Consider the following 22348-nt stretch of genomic DNA (forward strand, 5'->3'; position numbering starts at 1 on the left):
ATAGTCATATAAAAAATAGTTCAATATATTAAAAATACAACCACTGTATCATCCATAAGCCCACTTATGGATATTTATTTACTTGAAGAATATGAGAACACTAATTTGAAAAGACATATGCACCCTTATGTCAACTGCAGGATTAATCACCTAAAACAAATTATGGAAACACCTGAAGTACTTAAAGAGGGATACATGGATAAAGAAGAGGTGGTATATTATATACACATAACAGAATACTACTTAGCCAAATAAAGATGACACCTGTTTTTGTGACAACATGCATGGACCTTGAAGGAATTACGCTAAGTAAAGTAAGTCAGGAGGTGTCACAACATGCATGGACCCTGAGGGAATTATGCTAAGTAAAGTAAGTCAGTAGGAGAAAGACAAAGAATGTATGATCTCAGTCATTTGTGAAATATAAAGAAAAGTAATTTAACAAAGAAAACAAATCAAACCCTTAGATTCTGAAAACAGATTGGAGGTTATCAGATAGGGTTTATCAGATAGGGTGGGTAGAGGAGGTTGGTTGGTGGTAGCTGATGACTTGACATTTGGTGTTGGGTGTGGTCAAATATAAGAAGAAAATGCACTGACAGTCTATATGGTGTTGTAAATTAATGTTGTTCAGTAATTTAAAAAATTTATTTAAAAAGCTATTAAAAAAGAACACAACTTTAGAAATTTGGGTCTAAGGCATTCTGCAATTTGTGTAGTTTTTAGTTTGGGGTGATAAGGGTCTTGAAAGTGTATTGCTTTTTATCTTAGAATTCTGTATCTTCTACATTATATGAAAAAAGGATCAACATTTGGAAATACTAATAGAACTTCATCAAGTTTAGAAATAAACTTTTCTCATCTGAGAAACACTTCAGATGGCCATGAAGATGTTCAACTAATGATAAAGATATTGTTTTCTGATAGACCAGAAAACAAAAATAGTTTGCATTCTAGGAGGCAAAATTTGATTTTTAAAGATGTATTTATGCATACAAAAACTGTAGTTCAGAGCTGCAGGGGTGAGAGGATTCACTAAAGACAGAGTGGGGAGCAAACAGGCAGACTACTGAAATACACTGCTGATGGGAGCAGCAGGCGAGACACTGGTGCACCATGTGGGTCAACTCCCTGGCTGAGGATCAAACTTGTTCTACAGTGGGGGTAGACAGTGCTGTTCCTTAACCTATTCTGTTACCAAGGAAGGGACCAACAAAATTTGATTAAACAAAATTTCCCTGCTCTTTTACATCCCTTTTCAGAATATGACTGCTTTTCTAAAAGGCAAGCAGTATACAATTTACCACTTATTACAGGCACACATATTACAAATACAGGGCCAGACATCATAATAGATATTTATTCTTATATTTTTAACTTCTCTTTGCTTTTCAACAAAATTTAGTAAAAATAAAGTGCTAAATTCCTTTCAATTTCATGTTGTCATGATACAAAATAGAAAAAAAAAAAAAGAACATTCACTGAGTGTTTAACATATTACAAGCCATAGAACAACCTCCCATTAACATCTGAGATAGCCTTATTTATTTATTTATTTATTTTACAAACAGAAGCTTACTTTTTTTTTTAGGTAACTTAAAAGCAATTTCTTTGAGGTTCTAACTTAAAATGCAGCTGAGACCAGATAAAATCCATCATCTACATGACTGAGAAGTCTTGCTTTTGTACATCATCATATCACATAGTTTTAGGTCCTTAATCAAGTCAATAAAAAATCAATAAACTATGTCATAAATTTAATATGCTAAACAAGATATTTTATAAGTAAACCAATACACAATACATTTTCACATTCAAACTAAAAAGAAAATAGTGTTTGATATTGGAGTAGATTGTAAACTTGGTTTTAGGTGTTATCTTGCAAGTGACTTAGTATTTTTCAGTATCAATTTCCTCATTTGTAAGAAGGACTTTAGTTATCTGCTATTGTTGTGTGGTAAACATTAAACTAAGATGATAGAGGAAATAGTTCTCTCTAACACATGTAAGTTCTGCACCTCTAAAGTGTTATGAAGGCCATAAAAGATGCTAACAAACATACTGCAAAAGTTTCATGCCCAAATTATGAGGAAAAATATCCAAGTGCCCCAATTTCTACCCAGTGCTTAAAAATGTCCTTAAAAGTTTAATTTCAGTGAAAATCTTGATACAGATGCTCAATAGCTGGTGTAGGTAAAAAGAGCAAAGACTAATGATTAATAATGATAGGCCTGCCCTGGTGGCACAGTGGGTTAGGATGCTGTACTGCAAGCTGGCCTCAGCCTCTTCAGTGCGAGTTCAATCCTCCAACCCGGAGCTCACCCACATGACATGGCAGACCTCTCCTGTCTTGCCCACTGCTCCCCTCAGCAGTGTACTTTGTTGATCTGCCTTCTCTGCTCCCTACTCTGTCTCTCTGATGTATCCTCTCACCACCCCAGGTCTGTATTTATAAATAAATAAGTCTTTAAAAAAAAATTGATGAATGACGGTAGTTAGAAAAGGACAGGGAAGGTTTAGGAACCCTAAAAAGGAAGGAAAACACCTCACACAATCAGAATACCAAAGACTGTCAGATAAACATAATAATTATATAAACCTCTTATACTATACTTGGGCAAGGCACTTTAGGTGTTTTTCCTACACAGAACAGCTATCATGGTTCTTTTCCTTTTTATACCTGGTGTTGTATATCCCCCAATCCTACCCTGCATTGGGAGAGTGGATCTGTTATAGGATAATTACAAAGATTGCATTTGATATAGAATTGAGTTATGCTGTACTTACAGATGTGGCCTGACTATGTATTTATTTTTTTGACAAGTCCATGCCTTTTTATCTGTGTGATCCATTTTCCCTCTTCTCTAGCAGCTCTTTTCAGACACAGCTAAAATATCAACTCTTCCTGAGGCCTTTAGTTCTCCTATCGTGTGTTATGTTATCAGAGCATTTGGTATATACCTTTACTTACCTCACTGTCATATACTTAATTAAATGTTTGTTTCACTGAATACAGCGAGAACCTTAAGGAAGTGTTAGTGTGTATGTATATGTGAATTCATAATGTCCCAGCATCATACTATTGTTATTACAGATGTTGAAGGAGTCTACTTTTTCCAATAGCCTAGAGAAGTAATAAATAATGTGCTTAAAAACACCATTCTTTCATTTTTAGTAAGAAATTATGCTATCCGTTTTTGGTTATGTATTTACACTATCTAGGATTTTAAACTGTTAAGTCCTTAGCATTTTAGACCTGAAAGGAGCTTCAGATCCCCCACTTCAAACTTTCTGAGAGCTAACAGACAAGTGCAAGGTCAAAATAACAATCTATAACTGAGTCAGCAGACTTTAGCAAATAACATTCTTTTACCCAGCATACAGCTCTAATGATGTTCAACATACTTAGTGAACTTTCCCCACTAAAAGAAGTTAGCATTCAGTTGTTCTGCATAGGATGGCTGAAGTTAACACTTATGTTATCTAAGTACATACCATGCCTCACATAAAGAAAAGCCTTCTACAGCCAAATTATATAATTAATAATCCTGTATATTGTTTCTCTAGCATTATTACAATACTACAATACTAACCTCTACTAACCACTACAATACTAGCCAATACTAACCACTATAATACTAACCTAACTGCTTCACTGTTTCTCTAATAAATGAACTATGTATTTTATTTTATTTTATTTTTTTTTAAAGATTTATTTTATTTGTACATACAGAACTGGGGTACAGGCCAGAGGCTCAGGGGTGGCGAGAGGCTTCACCAGAGACAGAGTGGGGAGCAGAACAGGCAGATGGACGAAGTACACTGCTGAGGGGAGCAGTGGGCGAGTCAGGAGAGGTCTGCCACGCCATGTGGTCACCTCCGGGGCAGGCGGGAATCGAACTCATGCGGAAGTGGCTTTAGCTTTTCAGTGCAGTGCTTTAACCCGCTGCGCCACCAGGGAGGGCTTGAACTATGTATTTTAGAGATGATGATGATGATTATTTTTTAAAGACATATTTATTTGTGCATACAGAACTGGGGTACAGGTCAGGGGTGCAGTGGTGGTGAGAGGATTCACCAGAGACAGAATGGGAACAGAACAAGCAGATCGTCAAAGTACACTGCTGAGGAGAGCAGTGGGCAGGTCAGGAGAGGTCTGCCACGCCATGTGGGTCACCTCTGGGGCAGGTGGGGATCGAACTCATGCTGAAGTGGCTTTAGCTTCTTAGTGCTGTGCTATAACCTGCTGTGCCACCAGGGAGGGCACAGAGATGATTATTTAAAAAAATTATTTTATTCAGGTCCCTCCTTGTGGTATAGTGGTTAAAGCACAAGACTGAAGCTATCTACAGCTACTGATGCATGAGTTTAATCCCTGCCAGGGAGGTGACTCACATGGCACAGCAGACCTCTCCTGTCTCACCCGCTGCTCCCCTTAACAGTGTATTTCAGTTGATCTGTCTGTTCAGCTCCCCATTCTTCTGGTGAACCTCTCATCCCCTGTTCCTCTGGTCTTATATGCATATGCATATAAGTTCTTATATGCATAAATAAATAAATCTTTTAAAAAAAGAATATTTTACATATGATTAATGAAAAATTAGGCAACAAACAAACTTGAGATGAAAGTTCTACTATGTTTTGTGAAGTATGATATTCAAATGATCTTTAAATAAAATATCCATTGTCCATTTTCATTTTTATTAACATTTTCTTTCTTTCTTTTTTTTATTGCCTCCACCAAGCCATTTGTGCTCATACTCCATGCCCCACTCCCCTCTATACTTGCCCATATTCCCTCTGGTAACTATTATCTTCTTTTTTTGTGAAATTCAGATTTTTACTTCTATCATTTGCATTTAATAACTGCTCTTGAGTGTTTACATTCCAGATGAGTGAAGCCACCCAAAATCTGTCTTTCACTTAAGGCTGATTTCACTCAAGGGCCATCCATTTTGTAAAACTGTAAAACAGTGCTGCTATGTACACAGCTGTAGATTGATCTTTTCATGTTATTTGGATAGACCCCTAATAGTCACATTGATGGATAAAATGGGATTTCCATTTTCATTTTCTTGAAACATCTCTACCTATACTATTTTCCAGGGGCTGTAACCAGCTTACATTCCTACCAACAGTGGATGAGAATTCATTTTTCAACTACAACCTCATGAACATTTACTAATTCCCTTCTTTTTAATATGAGCCATGCCCACAGGTGTGAGGTTGTATCTCAGTGTGGTTTTAATTTGCATTTCTCTTATAAAAAGTGATGTAGAACTTTTTTTTTCATATGTATATAAGCCAACCGAATATCCTCTTCAGAAAATGTCTATTGAGGTCCTTTGCCCATTTTTTAATTAGTTTGGATGTTTCTTTATTGTTGGATTATGTACGTACTAGATAAATTCTGGAGATTAACTCCTTATCAGATGAGTGGTATGCAAATATCTTACTCCACTTCATAGATTACCTTTTTGTTTCTTAGATGGTTTTTTTTTTTTTAAAGATTTATTTATCTATGGATACAGAACTGGGTATAGGTCAGAGGTTCAGGGAGGGTGAGAGGATTCACCACACACAGAGCGGGGAGCAGAACAGGCAGATAGATAAAGTACACTGCTGAGGGGAGCAGTGGACGGGTCAGGAGGGGTCTGCCACACCATGTGGATCACCTCTGGGGCAGGCGGGGATCGAACTCATGCTGAAGTGGCTTTAGCTAAAGTGCAGTGCTTTAGCCTGCTGTGCCACCAGGGAGAGCCCTCTTAGATAGTTTCTTTTAAGGAACAAAAACTTTATTTAAAGTCTGACATTGTCCCACTTGTTTATTTTTTACTTTAATTTCCCATGTTGCTTGGATTGCATTGCCAAATACGTTTTTGTGGTAGGCGTCCTGTAGTTTGTAGAGTACATTTTCTTTCAACTGTTTTATGGTTTCAGTTCTTATGTCCAAATATTTAACCATTTTGAGTGGCTTTTCATTCATGTGGTGATATAGGTACTGTTTTAGTTTTTTGCATGTTACCGTCCATGTTTCTCAGCACCATTTATTAAAAGGACTATATTTTCTCTACTGTGTGGTCTTACCTTGTAGAAGAGTAGTTCTCCATATTTCTAAGGATTTATTTTTGGAGTTCCAATTCTGTTCTATTGGTTAACGTTTCTCTTCTTGCTTCAGTACTATAGTTTGGATTACTGTTGCTATGTAATATTGCTTTAAGTCAGGAAGTATAATACCTCCATTTTTCTTCCTTACTCTTAAGACTGTTTTAGTTATTCTGGGTCTTTTTTGGTTCCAAATAAATTTGATAATAGTTTATTTCCACACACACACAAGTCCTTGGCATTTCATAGGTATTCTACTAAATCTGTACACTGCTTTGGGTAACATGGTTGTTTTAATAATGTTAATTCTTCCTATCCATGAACATGGTGAATTGTTTCATTTCTTTGCATCTTCTTTAATTTCCTTTTATGGAGATATATAATTTTCATTATAAAAGTCCTTCACCTCCTTCACTAGATTTATTTTCATGTACTTCATTCTTTTTAGCTCAGTTGTAAATGGTACAGCATTCCTTCCCTTTCTTTTAATACATTTATATGTATAAATGTCACTGATTTTTGTGTGTTGATTTTGTATCCTGCCACTTTACTGTATTAATATTTCTAGTTTTTATTTATTTATTTTTTGTAGGATCTTTTAGTTTTTCTAGACATATCAGCATATCATCTGTGAATAGTGAGTTTTACTTCTTTCCACTTTGGATTCTCTTTATGTCTTTTTCTTGCTTTACTGCTTCAACTAGAACTTCCAGGACTATTGGAATAATAGTGATGACAGTGGACAGCCCTGTGTTATTTCTGATTTTGTGGAAATGCTTTCAGCCTTTTACCATTAAATATGATAGTAGCTATAGGTTTGTTATAAGGCTTTTTATAATATTTAGGCAGATTTCACTTATTTCCATCACTGGATTGTGTAAAATGCGTTTTTGGCATCTATTTAAGATGTCAAGTAATCTTTTACTTTCTTTTTGTTGATCTGATGGATGACATTGCTTGATTTACATATGTTGAAGGAGTGTTGCATCCTTGGAATGAATCCTACTTGATTAGAGTGGATGATTCTTTAGATATGTTGCTATACTTAGTTTGCCAGGATTTTGTTGAGAATTTTTTCTTCTATGCTCATCAGAGAAACTGGTCTATAATTTTTTTTGTACTGTTTTTGTTTTATCTAGGATAATGGTAATAGTGGGCTCATACAATGTATTGGGGAAATTTCCTCCCACTTTACTTTTTCTGAAATGTGTATATAAGAAAGGTGTATCTTTATAAGCTTGGTAGAATTCACTGGTGAAGTCACCTGGTCTGGGCTTTTGTGTGTGGGGAGGATTTTTATTACTCTTTCAATTTCAGCACTTGTGATTGGCCTACTTAAGCTATTTCATCCTGGTTCAATCTTGGGAGGTTATGAGTCTAAAACTTTGTCCACTTCTCTAGATTGTCCAATTTGCACAAAGACTTTTATAATAGGTTCTTATGATCCTATCTTATTTCTGCAGAATCATTTCTGATTCTATTAATTTGAATTTTCTTTCTTTGTAAGCATAACTAATAGCTTATCAATTTTTCAAAGAACCAACACTTGTTTTTACTGTTCTTTCAGTGTTTTTTTGTTTCCCATTTTCATTTTTTTTTAAGATTTATTTATTTATTCATACAGAACTGGGGTACAGGCCAGAGATGCAGAGGGTGAGGGGATTCACCAGGGACAGAGTGGGGAGCAGAACAGGCAGATCGACGAAGTACACTGCTGAGGGGAGCAGCGGGCGGGTCAGGAGAGGTCTACCACGCCATGTGGGTCTCCTCCGGGGCAGGCGGGGATCGAACTCATGCTGAAGTGGTTTAAGCTTCTCAGTGCAGTGCTTTAACCTGCTGCACCACCAGGGAGGGCCCCCATTTTCATTTTTATACCTCTTTTTTAAAAAAAAATTCACATTGTTAAAGGTCTACAATTACTTGTTTCAGTATATGCATTTAGACAGAAAAAAATAAAATCCCATGTGTTTTACACACTGAAAAGTTATTGTAAACAACTTTTGGTATTATTTATCAAACTGTTATTAAAGCTTAAAAATTATCTTTAAACACTTGAGATTTCAACATAGTTTTTAATTTAAACTATATTTCTAATCAGTGCATAAAATTGTATATCCTTAGTAACATTCATTATGTTTAAATACTATTTTTTAAAAAGGTTTCAAAGTAATATGTGCATATTTGATGCTGATGTTATATACAGAATTAAAAATACTGTAGTCTCTTCTGTACAAACTTCTAGTAAATCCTAAGGAAGGTAGCAAGTAATAAAATATGTAGTAAATATTCCTGGCCTGTTAACTTCCCAACAGTTCTCAAATAAATAAAAGTTTTGTCAGAATTCAGAGGCTTTTCACTTTTCCATGATTCTATTTTGGACACTTGAAACAACAGAACAGTTCACTCCAAGTAGTGAATGCTACTATGATCAGGATTGTGAAGAACACTGGTAACGTCCAGAGTCTATTTACTGTCAAGTTTGTTCTATCTATTTTGTCCATCTGTTTTAAATGCGGAAGACCTATGAGACACCAAAAATAAACTATTTCTTAAAATTAATGTCAGGCTAAGAAGAAATTAGATGAATTTTTCATTTATTATTCTGGTATTTTTGCCTGTGTAGTTCTACTAAAAATTAACAAATAATTAAACTTATATTACTCAGAGAATTACAACAATAAATTACATGATTACACACTTTAACACTTCTGTCATTTTTAAATATTATTTCTGTTAATCTAGCAGAAATCATCTGTTATACTGTGTAACCACCTACCCCTGCACAAAGCATAACTGTTAAAATGTAAATTGCCCAACTATTTTTAGCTGCTGCAGGAAAAAAATTCCTGTCCTCAGGAATAATGATTTGAGGCATTGTGTTCATTTTGTTTATCAAGCAGCTATTCAGCCTCTAGTGGGCCCAAGTGCTTATGCAAGCAAAAGCTTTTAAGAATGCCTGCAGCTGCAATCCAACCTTCCAGGTAGGCTGCAGGTTCAGAGCACAGCTGTCCTAGGCAATACAAAACTCAGATCCATCTGGAACTGAGTTTCAAAGAGCATTTTAAATTCCAGTTTTCATGTATCACACAGAAAAGAGGAGGGGTAAAAACATAGGAAAGAAGGAAGGCAAACAACCAAAAAGATGATATCTACTTCAGCCTTAATAGAAAATAAAAAGCTCAACCATGCTGTTCCTTCTAGATTACTACTTGCCAAGACGGATATTCCATTCAGCATATATTTCGATGAGCTGTGACTCATCCAGCAGCACCTGCGCCCATGTGTTAAGTACTGCCATTTATTTGGCATCCATTTACACAACAAAGAGATGTACCCTATATAAGGCTTGGGGACTCTGTCCAAAAGTCCCACTCCCCATTTTGATTTAAGCAAAGAGGGAAAAAAATTCTTCCTCAAACTTCAATCTTTACATTGCAGGTCAATTTATGATATAGGTTTATGTACTAATACAATTATTTCTTTTTAAGAGTAAAGTATATTTACTAGCACAAACACTCCTATCGTATTTGATTATCACAACCATTAATGACAGTTCACCAAACCTTTCGAACCTCCTTCATGAAAGCACTTATTCTCAAAGGATATATTTTTGAGCAAAGAGGGATCAACAAACTAGTTGCTTGAAAGCTTTCCTGATGCTAGGCTGAAGTTAGGAAAGGCTTAATGAAGGCTTTAAAATCCACAAGGGCTTCACAATGAACATCTGACTTGGAGATTTATGCATATTAATAACCTCAGTCCTACTGAGGCAAGCTGAGCTGAACATGTCCTCCGAATCTTAATGTCTTTAGCTCCACCGGGATTATTACAAATGTAAATTTCTAAGATTCTCAGCTATTAATCTCTGTCTGTCCTCCTGTTCAGCAACATAATGACTAATTAAACATCAAAAGACCTGTACAGGAGATCTTCTTTGACAGCTACTGGCCTAGTCCTCTTCCCAAGAGGGGAATTCAAATGACAGGGATATAGAGTAAGAAGATAGGCGGAAGCTACAAATCATTGCAGGGAAATCTAAAAATGTAACATTAAATGTGGATCTATCTCAATCAATGATTCTGTTAAAAAGCAAGCAGTTACTATGTGAGGTATGCCTGCCAGCACCAAAATCAAATACCTGAAAACAGTTTGTTTACCATAAAGTCAAAAATATGTGTACTTACAGAAGAAGGCAACCCAGGAGGCACCTTTCTAACCTTCTTTGCTTGCAAAGGATCTGCAAGTGAAAAACAGATTTCATCAGCATTTCTAATAGAAACTATCAGACTACAAAATGAACAGTAATGATTTTTACCCCCATATCATATTTTTCATATTTAGAATTAAAAAAGGGAACATAAGGACAGGAACCTCACTTTTTTCTAACGATTCCAATGGACAATGTATTCTAAAAAAAAAAAAAAAGGTGCATTTTGAAGTACCTATGTACTATGGGAAGATGGCAGCATACAAATAATATAAGAAAGAAAGCAGCAAGGCAATAAGCTAACATTTCTTCAGGACCTATTATGTACCAGGCTCAATATTAAGCACTTTATATAATTTATTGCAGTTTTATTGCAGAAGGGCATTTGGTGCAACAGGTTATTTTTATAATATGACTCCTTAACAGAGACACAAATTTATCGTCCCCGTAACACTGAAAATTACAAAGCATGTTTAAAGAGTAAAATCTAATGTTATGCTACAACTTATGCTAAAAATTTATTATAAACAAAATTTAACATAATAATGTCAAGGATATACTATACAAACTATTATAGGGTGGCATTGTCATATCCCCTATCACAGTATCGTGTACAATATTTACTTTAATAATATGTGAGTAAAACTGTAATTTCTGCAATAAGTAGTGTTCAATTTGTCCTTGGATGTTCATTATGTATTTCCAGGAAATAAGTAGAAAGACTCTTTCTTTCTGACAAAAATAATGTACAGGGCCCTCTCTGGTGGCCCAATAGGTTGGGATGCAACACTACAAGCTAGATGCAGCAGCTTCAGTGAGAGTTCCATCCCCCACCTGGAGGTGATCCACATAACCTGGCAGGAGAGCCTGACCCACCCCCTGCTCCCCTCAGTGGTGTACTTCATTCATCTGCCTGTTTGCTCCCCACTCTGTCTCTGGTGAAGAGTTTCACTGCTCCTGCATCTCTGGCTTGTACCCCAGTTCTGTATGCATAATTAAATAAATCTTTAAAAAATTAAATAAAAAATGTCTAACTATAAATCAGTCTCACTTGGTGTTTCAATTTTATTCATTTAAAATTGGTGTTTTCATTGGATGGAGCTGGAAGGGATCATGCTTAGTGAAATAAGCCAGAAAGAAAAAGAAAAATACTGGATGGTTTCACTCATAGCAGGAGCAAAAGCGGGGGTTGGGGTAGGAATAATAATGAACAACTATATTCCAGAGACATTTTATGGGGGTTGAGTGGGAAATGGGACCAAAAATGGGGGAGGGGACATGCACAAGACTAAGGTGATGGCACATGGGTGATTTGGTGATGGGAAGCACATGGGGATTACAAGTGAGATGGAAAAATGATGCACAAATAAATTATCATTATTTTTTAAAAATGCAAAAAAATGGTGTTTTAACTTTACCCATTTAAAATTTAAAACTGGCCCATTTTATTTATTGCAAAAAATTTGATCACCAAAATTTTCCATCTTGTACATATACCAGATTAATAGTACAATGTTTTGGAGGGGTTCAATATTAAGAAGAGAGAACACATGGGAAAGCTGATTTAAAAACGATACAATAATCTTATAACTGTGGAAGAAAGAATTAAGCAAGCACGGTATTTTCCTTAGTCATAAATGACATGACATAAGACATGCAATTGTTTTAAGACAGAATGAAAACATTTCATTAGGACTGGAAATCTTTACAGTAAATATTTCATGAGGATGAAAAGGTAAAAAAACAACTTTATAAGAAGCATGTAAAAAAATTTTATACCCCAAGAAACAACCTGTATTTCCTTAAAACAAAGTGCCAAAGATAAACAACATCTGATACATTCCATTTAAACTTACACACAAAATTTTTGTTCTCTATGAGTCTTTTGTAGAACTCAATTCTTCACTATTTAAACAGCATCCCTTCTTTGGCCAACCATTGCACTGGAGGGCCCTAGATTCCAGGAGAGCCTGGGTGGAAAGAAACCTTAGAAACTTCTTTACTACTCTAACTACATCAGGGGACAAAAAGAAAGCCAAACAAAATTGCAGATTCTGGGAAGGCTACTTCACCTAGTCCTAAGGTACTCCCCAGGAGACCAGCCTAAAACCACAAGGACTAGCTAACTGGGGGACACCAGATAGAGAGGCAATTCTCCCCTACTTATGGTAGTGTTTGTCATTTGTTTGTTTGGTTGGTTCCTGTAGTACTCAGCTGGTAGATTTCTGTGTCCTTCCTTCATTCTTACCCTGGTTTTCTGTCTCCTCTAACTTTCTCCTTCCCCTTTATTATTTCTGCAGGCTCATCTCCTTCTGACACCTTCCCTCCATCTCCTACCCCCATTTAACCTTCACCTCCTCCTATCAACTTCCTCCCTATTACATTTTCATATCGTCCTCCCCTTTCCCCTAACCTCCCATCTCACTCTCTACTCCTTCTTAATTCCATTATTTTCTGGTACAAGCCTTGAAGCAGAGAGAAATTCAACAGAGGAAACCAACCCATTCAGGCATTTCTTACAGGTACCTTTCAGAGACTAGGACTTAACTTATTACCAGAAGAAGCTGAACACCACAAAAGACCCCTGGCGGTTACTGGCTGAGACAACAGACACAATTCCACATAGCAGGGGCTGGAAAAACAGAAGATATTGAAACAAAACACAGCTCAGAACATCCTCCACAACTGAACTGTCTGGAAGCTCGGCCATCCCACAAGGAACACCCAGAAAAAATGCCAGCCAATACTAGCAACACTGTGTCTCAAAGAATAGAAAGTGTTATCAAATACATCACAGGGAAAAGAAGACACACAAACATCCAAGAGAGTGCACAGCAAAAATTCAACACAAAAAGATCAGTCACCAGAAATCAAACAAATAGAACAGCACATCCCACCAGATAAAGAATTTAGAATCATCATTATAAACAAACTAAAAGAAGTTGAAAAGGGAAAAAATAATATGGGACAAGCTCTAAGAATGGAAATGAAGAGAAAAAAATGATATATGAGACAAATAATCAACAAATTGAAGAAAGAAAATGAGACCTTAAAAAAGGAAATGAAATGCAGGAGATGAAAAGTCCACTAGAGGAGATAAAGAATGCTGGGAAAAGTAATGAAAACAGAATAGTCAAAATGGAAGGCCAAATCAGCACCCTCAAAGACACAGAAATAAAGAGAATCAAAACAGAAAAAGAAAGAGAAGTAAAAAGGAAAAGGAATGAAGACACACTTAAAGTTAGGATACCTTAGGTGCCCCAGAAGGTGAGGAGAAAGGCCAAGGAATTGAGAAAATATTCACAGAGATAATTTAAGAGAACATCCCTAATATGAAGGAGATGAAAGTAGACATACATCAGACTACCATGACAATAGGAGGAGAAATACAGCAAGACACATCATAGTAAAACTACCAAGGATACAAGACAAGGAAAGGATAATGAGAATGTCAAGAGGGAAAAAACCAATAATCTATAAAGTATTTCTCCAAAGAAACACTATGGGCAAGGAGAGGGTTGAGGGACAAACTCAACAAACTCCAAAGCATCAGATGTGAACCAAAAATACTCTATCCTGCAAAGCTCTCCTTCCTCTACGAGAAAAAATAAGGACATTCTCAGACAAACAGAAACTCCACAATTTTGTCATGACTAAACCCCCCACTTCAAAAAATATTACAAGAAGTCCTCAAACCAAATCCAACAAAAGAATGAACAATAACATTTCAAAACAAGAAATAAAAGCACAAAAGGACAAAGTGGCAACTATAGGTTATCAGTATATCAATATAATCTCTAAATGTAAAAGGCTTAAACTTATCAATAAAAAGACACAGAGTTGCAAGACGGATTAAAAAACAGAATCCAACCTTCTGATGTCTACAGGAAGCACACCTAACTACAAAAGATAAAAACAGATTGAAAATAAAAGGATGGAAAACAATCCCACAGCAAATGGACCAAAAAAGGAAGGAAAAGCTATACTTATATCAGACAAAATAGACTTCAAACGAAAAAGGGTTAAAAGAGACAAAGAGGCCACTACATTATGATTAAGGGGACAATACAACAAGATGACATAACAATCATCAACATATATGCACCGAATGAAGGAGCACCAAAATATATCAGGGTATTACTTTCATCTATGAAAACATACATTAGCGAAAATACATACATAGTAGTAGGAGACTTCAATATGCCACTCTCAACAATAGACAGATCAACAAGACAAAAAAATAAGCAAGAACACTAATGCACTGAAAAAGGACCTGGACAACATGGGTCTAAAAGACATCTATGGAACACTGCACCCCCCAAAATCTGAGTACACATTTTTCTCAAATCCACATGGATCATTCTCTAGGACTGACCACATACTGGGTCACAAGACAAATTTTATCAATAGATACATTAAGATTCAAATCATACCAACTATCTTCTCTGACCATGCAGGAATCAAACTAGAAATAAACCATGTGAAGAAGGCAAGAAACCCACATAACTCATGGAAGGTGGAACCCACACTACTCGAGGACCTTGGATTAATGAGGAAATCAAAGAGAAAATTAAAAAATACTTTGAGAGGAAATGCAGATGGCCAACAGGCATATGAATAAATGTTCAACATCACTCTAATAAGGGAGATGCAAATTAAAACCACAATGAGATACCACCTCACCCCAGTGAGAATGGCACATCTTCAAACAACTAGCAACAACAAATGTTGGCGAGGATGTGGAGAAAAAGGAACTCTCCCGCACTGCTGGTGGGAATGCAAACTAGTACAACCACTATGGAAAACTGTTTGGAGGTTCCTCAAACTGCTAAACATGGAGCTTCCCTATGACCCAGCAATCCCACTCCTAGGTATCTACCCAAAAGACACAAAAACACTGATTGAAAAAGATACCTGTACCCCCATGTTTATTGCTGCTTTATTTACAATTGGAAAAACATGGAAACAGCCCAAATGCCCAAAAGTAGATGACTGGATAAAAAAGAGGTGGTACATATATACAATGGAATATTACTCAGCAACCAAAAAAGAGAAACACATATCTTTTTGCAGCAACTTGGATGGAGCTGGAAAAGATCATGCTTAGTGAGATAAGCCAGAAAGAGAAAGAAAAATACCGGATGGTTTCACTCATAGCAGGAGTATAATGGACCAGGTGAGAAAATAACAAAAATAATGAACAACCATATACCAGAGACATTTTGCGGTGGTGGAGTGGGGAATGGGATCAAAAACGGGGTGGGGGGGGGAGGAAAATGCATGGGACTATGGTGGTGGCACACGGGTGATTTGGTGATGGGAAACACGCGAGGATTACAATCGAGATGGAAACCCTAAAAACTCCATAGAGAAACTAATCAAAATAATCAACTAGATTAGTAGGTAGCAGGATATAAAATCAACACACAAAAGTCAGAGGTTTTCCTACACACAAACAGCCAATCAGAAGAAGCAGAAAAAAAAAAAAAACCCACCCCCCTTTCAATTAAAACAAGAAGAATCATGGGCCCTCCCTGGTGGCGCAGCGGGTTAAAGCACAGCACTGAGAAACTAAAGCCACTTCCGCATGAGTTCGATCCCCACCTGCCCCGTAGGTGACCACATGGTGTGGCAGACCTCTCCTGACCCGCCCGCTGCTTCACTCAGCAGTGTACTTCGTCGATCTGCCCGCTCTGTGTGTGGTGAATCCTCTCACCATCCATGCACCTCTGGCTGGTACCCAGTTCTGTATCCATAAATAAATAAATCTTTAAAAAAAAAAAATCAAATACCTGGTAATAAACCTAACAAAAGAGGTAAAAGACCTATACAAAGAAAACTATAAAACACTGTTAAAAGAAATACAAGACACAAAGATATAGAAAAACATCCCCTGATCATGGATCGGGTGAATTAATCTCATCAAAACGGCTATCTTACCAAAAGCCATATATAGATTTAATACTATCCAATGAAAGTCTCAATGACAATCTTCAAAGAAATAGAACAAATATTGATGAGACTCATATGAAACCACAAAAGACCACAAATAGCCAAAATTCTCATGACTAAATAGAAAGAGAATGGAAGCATCACAATCCCAGGCTTCAAGCTATACTAAAAAGCCATGATAATCAAAACTGCATGGTACTGGAACAAGAACAGACATACAAACCAGTGAATTTGAATACAAAACTCAGATATAAACCCACAGATTTATGGGCAGCTACTCTTTGAAAAAGGAGCAAGAAGATAAAATGGAACAAAGAAAGTTTGTTCAACAAATGTTGCTGGGAAAACTGGGATGCTACATGCAACACAATGAAACTAGATCACTACCTCGTACCACGCACAAAAACTAACTTGAAGTGGATTAAAGAACAGAAACCATAAAATACCTGGGAGCAAAGATGGGCAAAACAATATGTGACATCTTTAAAGATACAGCACTCAATGCAACAATAGTGAAGGAAAGGATAAACAGACGGGACTACATCAAGTTAAAGAGCTTCTGTACAGCAAAAGAGACATTACAAAAGACAGACAGACATCATACTGATTGGGAAAAAAATTTCTCACACAATACTAATGATAAAGGATTGATCAAAAAGATATACAAAGAACTGATAAAACTCAACAAAAATAAACAACCCCATCAAAAAATGGGTAGAAGAGCTAAAGAGACACTTCTCCAAAGAGGAAATGCAGACGGTCAACGAGCATATGAAAAAAAGTTCAACATCACTTAAAATAAGGGAGGTGTAAATTAAAACCACAATGAGATACCACCTCACCCCAGTGAGAATGGCACATCTTCAAACAACTAGCAACAACAAATGTTGACGAGGATGTGGAGAAAAAGGAACTCTCCTACACTGCTGGTGGGAATGCAAACTAGTACAACCACTATGGAAAACTGTTTGGAGGTTCCTCAAACTGCTAGCATGGAGCTTCCCTACAACCCAGCAATCCCACTCCTAGGTATCTACCCAAAAGACACAAAAACACTGATTGAAAAAGATACCTGTACCCCCATGTTTATTGCTGCTTTATTTACAATTGGAAAAACATGGAAGCAGCCCAAATGCCCAAAAGTAGATGACTGGATAAAAAAGATGTGGTACATATATACAATGGAATATTACTCAGCAACCAAAAAAGAGAAACACACATCTTTTGCAGCAACTTGGATGGAGCTGGAAAAGATCATGCTTAGTGAGATAAGCCAGAAAGAGAAAGAAAAATACCGGATGGTTTCACTCATAGCAGGAGTATAATGGACCAGGTGAGAAAATAACAAAAATAATGAACAACCATATACCAGAGACATGTTGTGGGGGTGGAGTGGGGAATGGGACCAAAAACGGGGGGGAGGGATGGGGAAGGGAGGGAAATGCATGGGACTATGGTGGTGGCACACGGGTGATTTGGTGATGGGAAACCCGCGGGGATTACAATCGAGATGGAAAAAAAAAATGTGCAAAATGATGTAAAAATAAACTTTTGTAATAATTAAAAATAAATAAATAAATAAATATTACTAGGAAAAAAAAAAGATGTAGTCTTATGCACAACATTGTGCCAATGTGGAAGAGACAATAGTGTCAATCATGATCAAGATGAAAATGAAGATACAGCTTAAACTTTTTGGAAAATGTGGTATGAAAGCCAGTCTCACTCCACTTTCCTATGTATTTCAATAGTTCTTTTTCTCTCTAACTTTGTAGTAACAGTTCATTGCTTTATATTAGTGCTTTTTGTATGTACTCTCATAGCATAGTAGCAAGATTTTTTTTACAGTTGATAATGCATCATCTAGACTCAAATGAATGTTCCAACTCTAACTCATTTTGTGGGATAAAAAAGTAGACATGGAGAGAAAAAAAGACATTTTATAAATGATTAACTCTTTAATAACAAGGAATCATTCCAGTGTAAAACCAGCATATTGCTTTAATCATTTGGGCTCACTCTAACAGTATATATATTAAATCACCCTAATATTGAGAAGTAAGTACATCTCCATGCTGAATTAGATAATCAATCATTGTGCCCTTTTATATCCTTAAGCACAGTGTAGACTCAGAATATAGGGATATTTACCAAAATACAGATTTGAAAAAAGAGATACTTGAGTTGTAGAGTCAACAAAGGTTTATGAAAAGATAACTAATGTATTTTATTTAGAGGACTAAATTTATTTTATAAGCTAGATGATCCTTAATATAAACATGCTTTGCAACCTTAATTTTCTTGCATAAAGGATTTTGTGGTATCCATATTTGGTATCCACTTTTAAACACAAATTTGAATATACCTGAGGCTTGCTATAAGCAGTAAGAGAAAACAAATTGAACTGGTTAGGCATGTATAACATACAAAAGAAGTAAATTAAAAAAAAAAAGGAGGGTTGAATGCTTAGTAGGTACTAAGTTTCATTTTGAGGTGAGGGTTTGGAACTAGAGATAATGGTTGCACAGAATTGTGAATGTACTACATCTTACTGAATTATATACTTTTTCTTAAAAAAAAAAAAAAGATTATTTATTTATGCTTACAGAACTGGGGTACAGGCCCAGAGGTATGGTAGGTGAGAGGACTCACCAGAGACAGAAATGGGGAGCAGAACAGGCAGACTGACAAAATACACTGCTGAGGGGAGCAGCGGGTGGTTCAGGAGAGGTCTGCTACACCATGTGGTTCAGTTCCCTGGCCGGGGACCGAACTCATGCTGCAGTGGCTTCGGAGAGGGTTATAATGTGGTGCTTTAACCCGTTGCACCAGAGCCCAGAATTATATCCTTTTAACATGGTTAATTTGACTTGGATTTTTTAAAAGGTGGAGTAGGAGCAAATAATATATAGAGAACATTGGATTTGGGGGCCAGAAAAATCTTAAGATAAACTACCGACTAATAATATGAATGTGTCTTTTTTTAAACCTATTTTATATTAAATCTAGGGTAATAGCTACTGATAAGCAAGTTTATTCTATTGATGAAATGAGAATATACATATAACCACTTTGCAAATTGTTCTGCAGTATATTAATTTTTGTCAAAAAATAAGGTGATGATATTAACATGTAAGAGGAAAAACTAGTTCCATTCCAAACATCCAGTTTTTTGTTAAGTTCATGTTAATTGATGAACTTATGTGAAGAAATTATGTGACACTTGTTATATGACATTGGTTATTTTAAGTCATCAATGCAATCAACCTAAATTATTTAACCTTTAACACTTATGGCATATTATAAAAGTGAGAATTTTAACAGTACACTTACTAAATATGCAAGTAAATGCTAAGAAAATACTAACTAAAATATAGTCAGAAATGTAGATGGGAAAAGGGAAAACTTTGTAGGGTAGGATTTGTGTTCTGCAAGAGATATACTCACCAAGTGCTGCAGAGTCATGGAGTGGTCTTCTTCTGGAACTTGTGGCAGAGAATGAGTAGTATGGTGTCCCAGGTTTTCCTGAAGAAGATAACTGTGCTGGGCTCCCAAGGCCTAGATCTTGTCTCAGAAGACTAGACTATAAAATAAGACCAAGGTAACAAGTTATCTTCCCACTAACAGTAAACTAAACACTTAATTATTAACAGTAACTTTTTTTAAAGTTAATACCATCAAGTATGGTGTGAACTAAGGAAACATTCAATAACTACTTATTATTGAGCTCTATTGTTTTAAACCTATAGTTCATTTTCCCTATCTTCATGTTCTCTCCTTTTTGGTAATTATGTAGATCTATACAGTCTTAAGATTGAAAGACACTTAAAGTTATTATGTAGCTTTACACCCTTTAATCATTAATATTTTTGAAAAGTGGTCATCCAGTCTGCCTAAGTATTTTTATAAACATACAAAGTAGCCAGTTCTGTTCTTTATAAGTAGCTTTCATTGTTTCAAGTGTGTCAATATTTTTTTTTTTTAAGATTTATTTATTTGTGCATACAGAACTAGGGTACAGGCCAGAGGTGCATGGGCAGTGAGAGGATTCACCAAAGACCGAGTGGGGAGCCAAACAGGCAGACTGACGAAGTACACTGCTGAGAGGATCAGCGGGCAGGTCAGGAGAGGTTTGCCACCCATGTGGTCACCTCCGGGGCAGGCAGGGATCGAACTCATGCAGAAGTGGCTTTAGTTTCTTAGTACTAAGCTTTAACCTGCTGCACCACCAGGGAGGGCCCTCAAGTGTGTCAGTATTTTTACCACTCTGACTACAGTTCAGTTTTCTTCAACTGTGTCCCGTAGCATGGGGTATTGAATGTCTTCATCATCCCTGACATAGTCGTCTGGATTTATTTTCAGTTTGTCAAAGTTTCTTGCAAAATACATTGGGAGATAATGCCTCTGATACGGCCTGATTAGTGAAAGAAGTTTTCAACATTACATTTATACAACCCATTAGTAACAGCTCATATGGAGAGGTTAACTGGGATCACACCCTATTACCCTATTAAGAGTAATATGTTGCTATTAGCTCATGTACTTCCAAATGTCCTTGTTCAGTTTAAGTCCCAAGAACATGACTTAACAATTATTTTTAGTAAAATCATCTTGTTATAGTTAAGCTACAATAATGATTTACTCTTTCATTTTTGATTCTGCCAATGCAATTACCAGTTGTTTTTTTTTATCTGAATATCAAGGATATGATTTTATAATCCCCCACAAGAAGAGGGAGTTAAAATACTATGATGAGATTTGTCAAGTGCTTCACTTAACTGAAGCTGTCAGACTAACCCAGTGACCTTTTCATAAAGCAAATGAGGTTAATTTGATGGAATTTGACTTTATGGAATTTAAGATGAATGGTTTACATAGACTTGAAAGACAAGAGTAAAAGAGAAGATCTCCACTAAGAAGGGAGCTTTTTACACATAAGATACTCAATGAAAAAAGCTCAATTAACTCTGAGACATGTACTATCCTCTTACCCTACATTTAATAGCCCTCACTGTCACCATTATACTCTTAAAAACTGTCCTTTCTGTCACTAAATATCATGAAAGGTACCATTAACCTCAAATACAGTCACAAAGTCGGTAGAACTTTGTAACAGAAATCATAAGCCCCGCCTTTGCCTCCAATCTAATAATAAAGGAAAACTTCATTTCAGTTTTTTTAAAAAGATTTATTTATTTATTCGTACAGAACTGGGGTACAGGCCAGATATGCAGAGGGTGAGAGGATTCACCAGAGACAAAGTGGGGGCACAGAACAGGCAGATCGAGTGAGGGGAGCAGCGGGTGGGTCAGGAGAGGTCTGCCTCGCCATATGGTCACCTCTGGGGCAGGCGGGGATCGAACTCATGCGGAAGTGGCTTAAGCTTCTTTGTGCTGTGCCTTAACCTGCTACGCCACCAGGGAGGGCCATTTCAGTTTTTCACTCTTTAATGATCTAAGTTAATTTTTGTTAGAGGTAGAATTCACATAAAAGGAACCATTTTAAAGTTTCCTGTAACATTTAGTATATAGTGTTATATAACCATCATTATCTAGCTTCAGAATATTTTTCATCATCCAAAAGGAAACTCCATATACTTAACACAATTACTCCCATTTCTCTTTTCCTCCAGTCCCTGGCAAATGCTAATCCACCTCCTTCTGTCTTTATGGATTTACCCATTCTGAATATTAAATATAAATGAAAACAAATAATATGTGACATTCCTACAGTATGTTTTCAGTGTGTGTCCATGTTGTAGCATATATTGGTTCTTCATTCTTTTTTAGAGCTCAAAAACATTCCATTTTGTGAATATATTGCAATTTGAATCTACTCATTCATTGATGAGACATTTTGATTGTTTCCAGGTTTGGATTATGAATAGTGTTACTAGGAACATTAGTCCCTGAGTATCAGTTGTCAACGTTTGTAATGCAGATCTAGGAGTGAAATTACAGGATTACCTGGTTATTTTATTTTTATTTTTAATTAGTTTATTAAAGCTTTATTCCATTTATGCATTCAAGAACTTGGGTAAAGGCCAAAGGGTTGGGCAAGGGGTAAAGGATTCGCCAGAGACAG

General features: G+C 36.3%; 1 protein-coding gene across 5 annotated transcripts in view; it reads right to left on the bottom strand.

The window, feature by feature from the left end:
* Window positions 1-22348, bottom strand: part of TCF12 (transcription factor 12) — a 315088-nt gene that overhangs the window by 73810 nt on the left and 218930 nt on the right. For all 5 annotated transcript variants that reach the window (XM_012728670.1, XM_004687757.1, XM_004687755.1 and 2 more), the window contains 2 exons: window positions 19712-19847; window positions 10290-10342 (listed from right to left, as the gene is read on the bottom strand). In XM_012728670.1, coding sequence (XP_012584124.1) covers window positions 10290-10342; window positions 19712-19847 — 189 coding nt within the window. The remainder of the gene's footprint in view (window positions 1-10289; window positions 10343-19711; window positions 19848-22348) is intronic.

The sequence above is a fragment of the Condylura cristata genome, unplaced genomic scaffold, assembly GCF_000260355.1.
Source record: "Condylura cristata isolate star-nosed mole 26May11 unplaced genomic scaffold, ConCri1.0 scaffold00023, whole genome shotgun sequence".
Taxonomy (NCBI): Eukaryota; Metazoa; Chordata; class Mammalia; order Eulipotyphla; family Talpidae; genus Condylura; species Condylura cristata.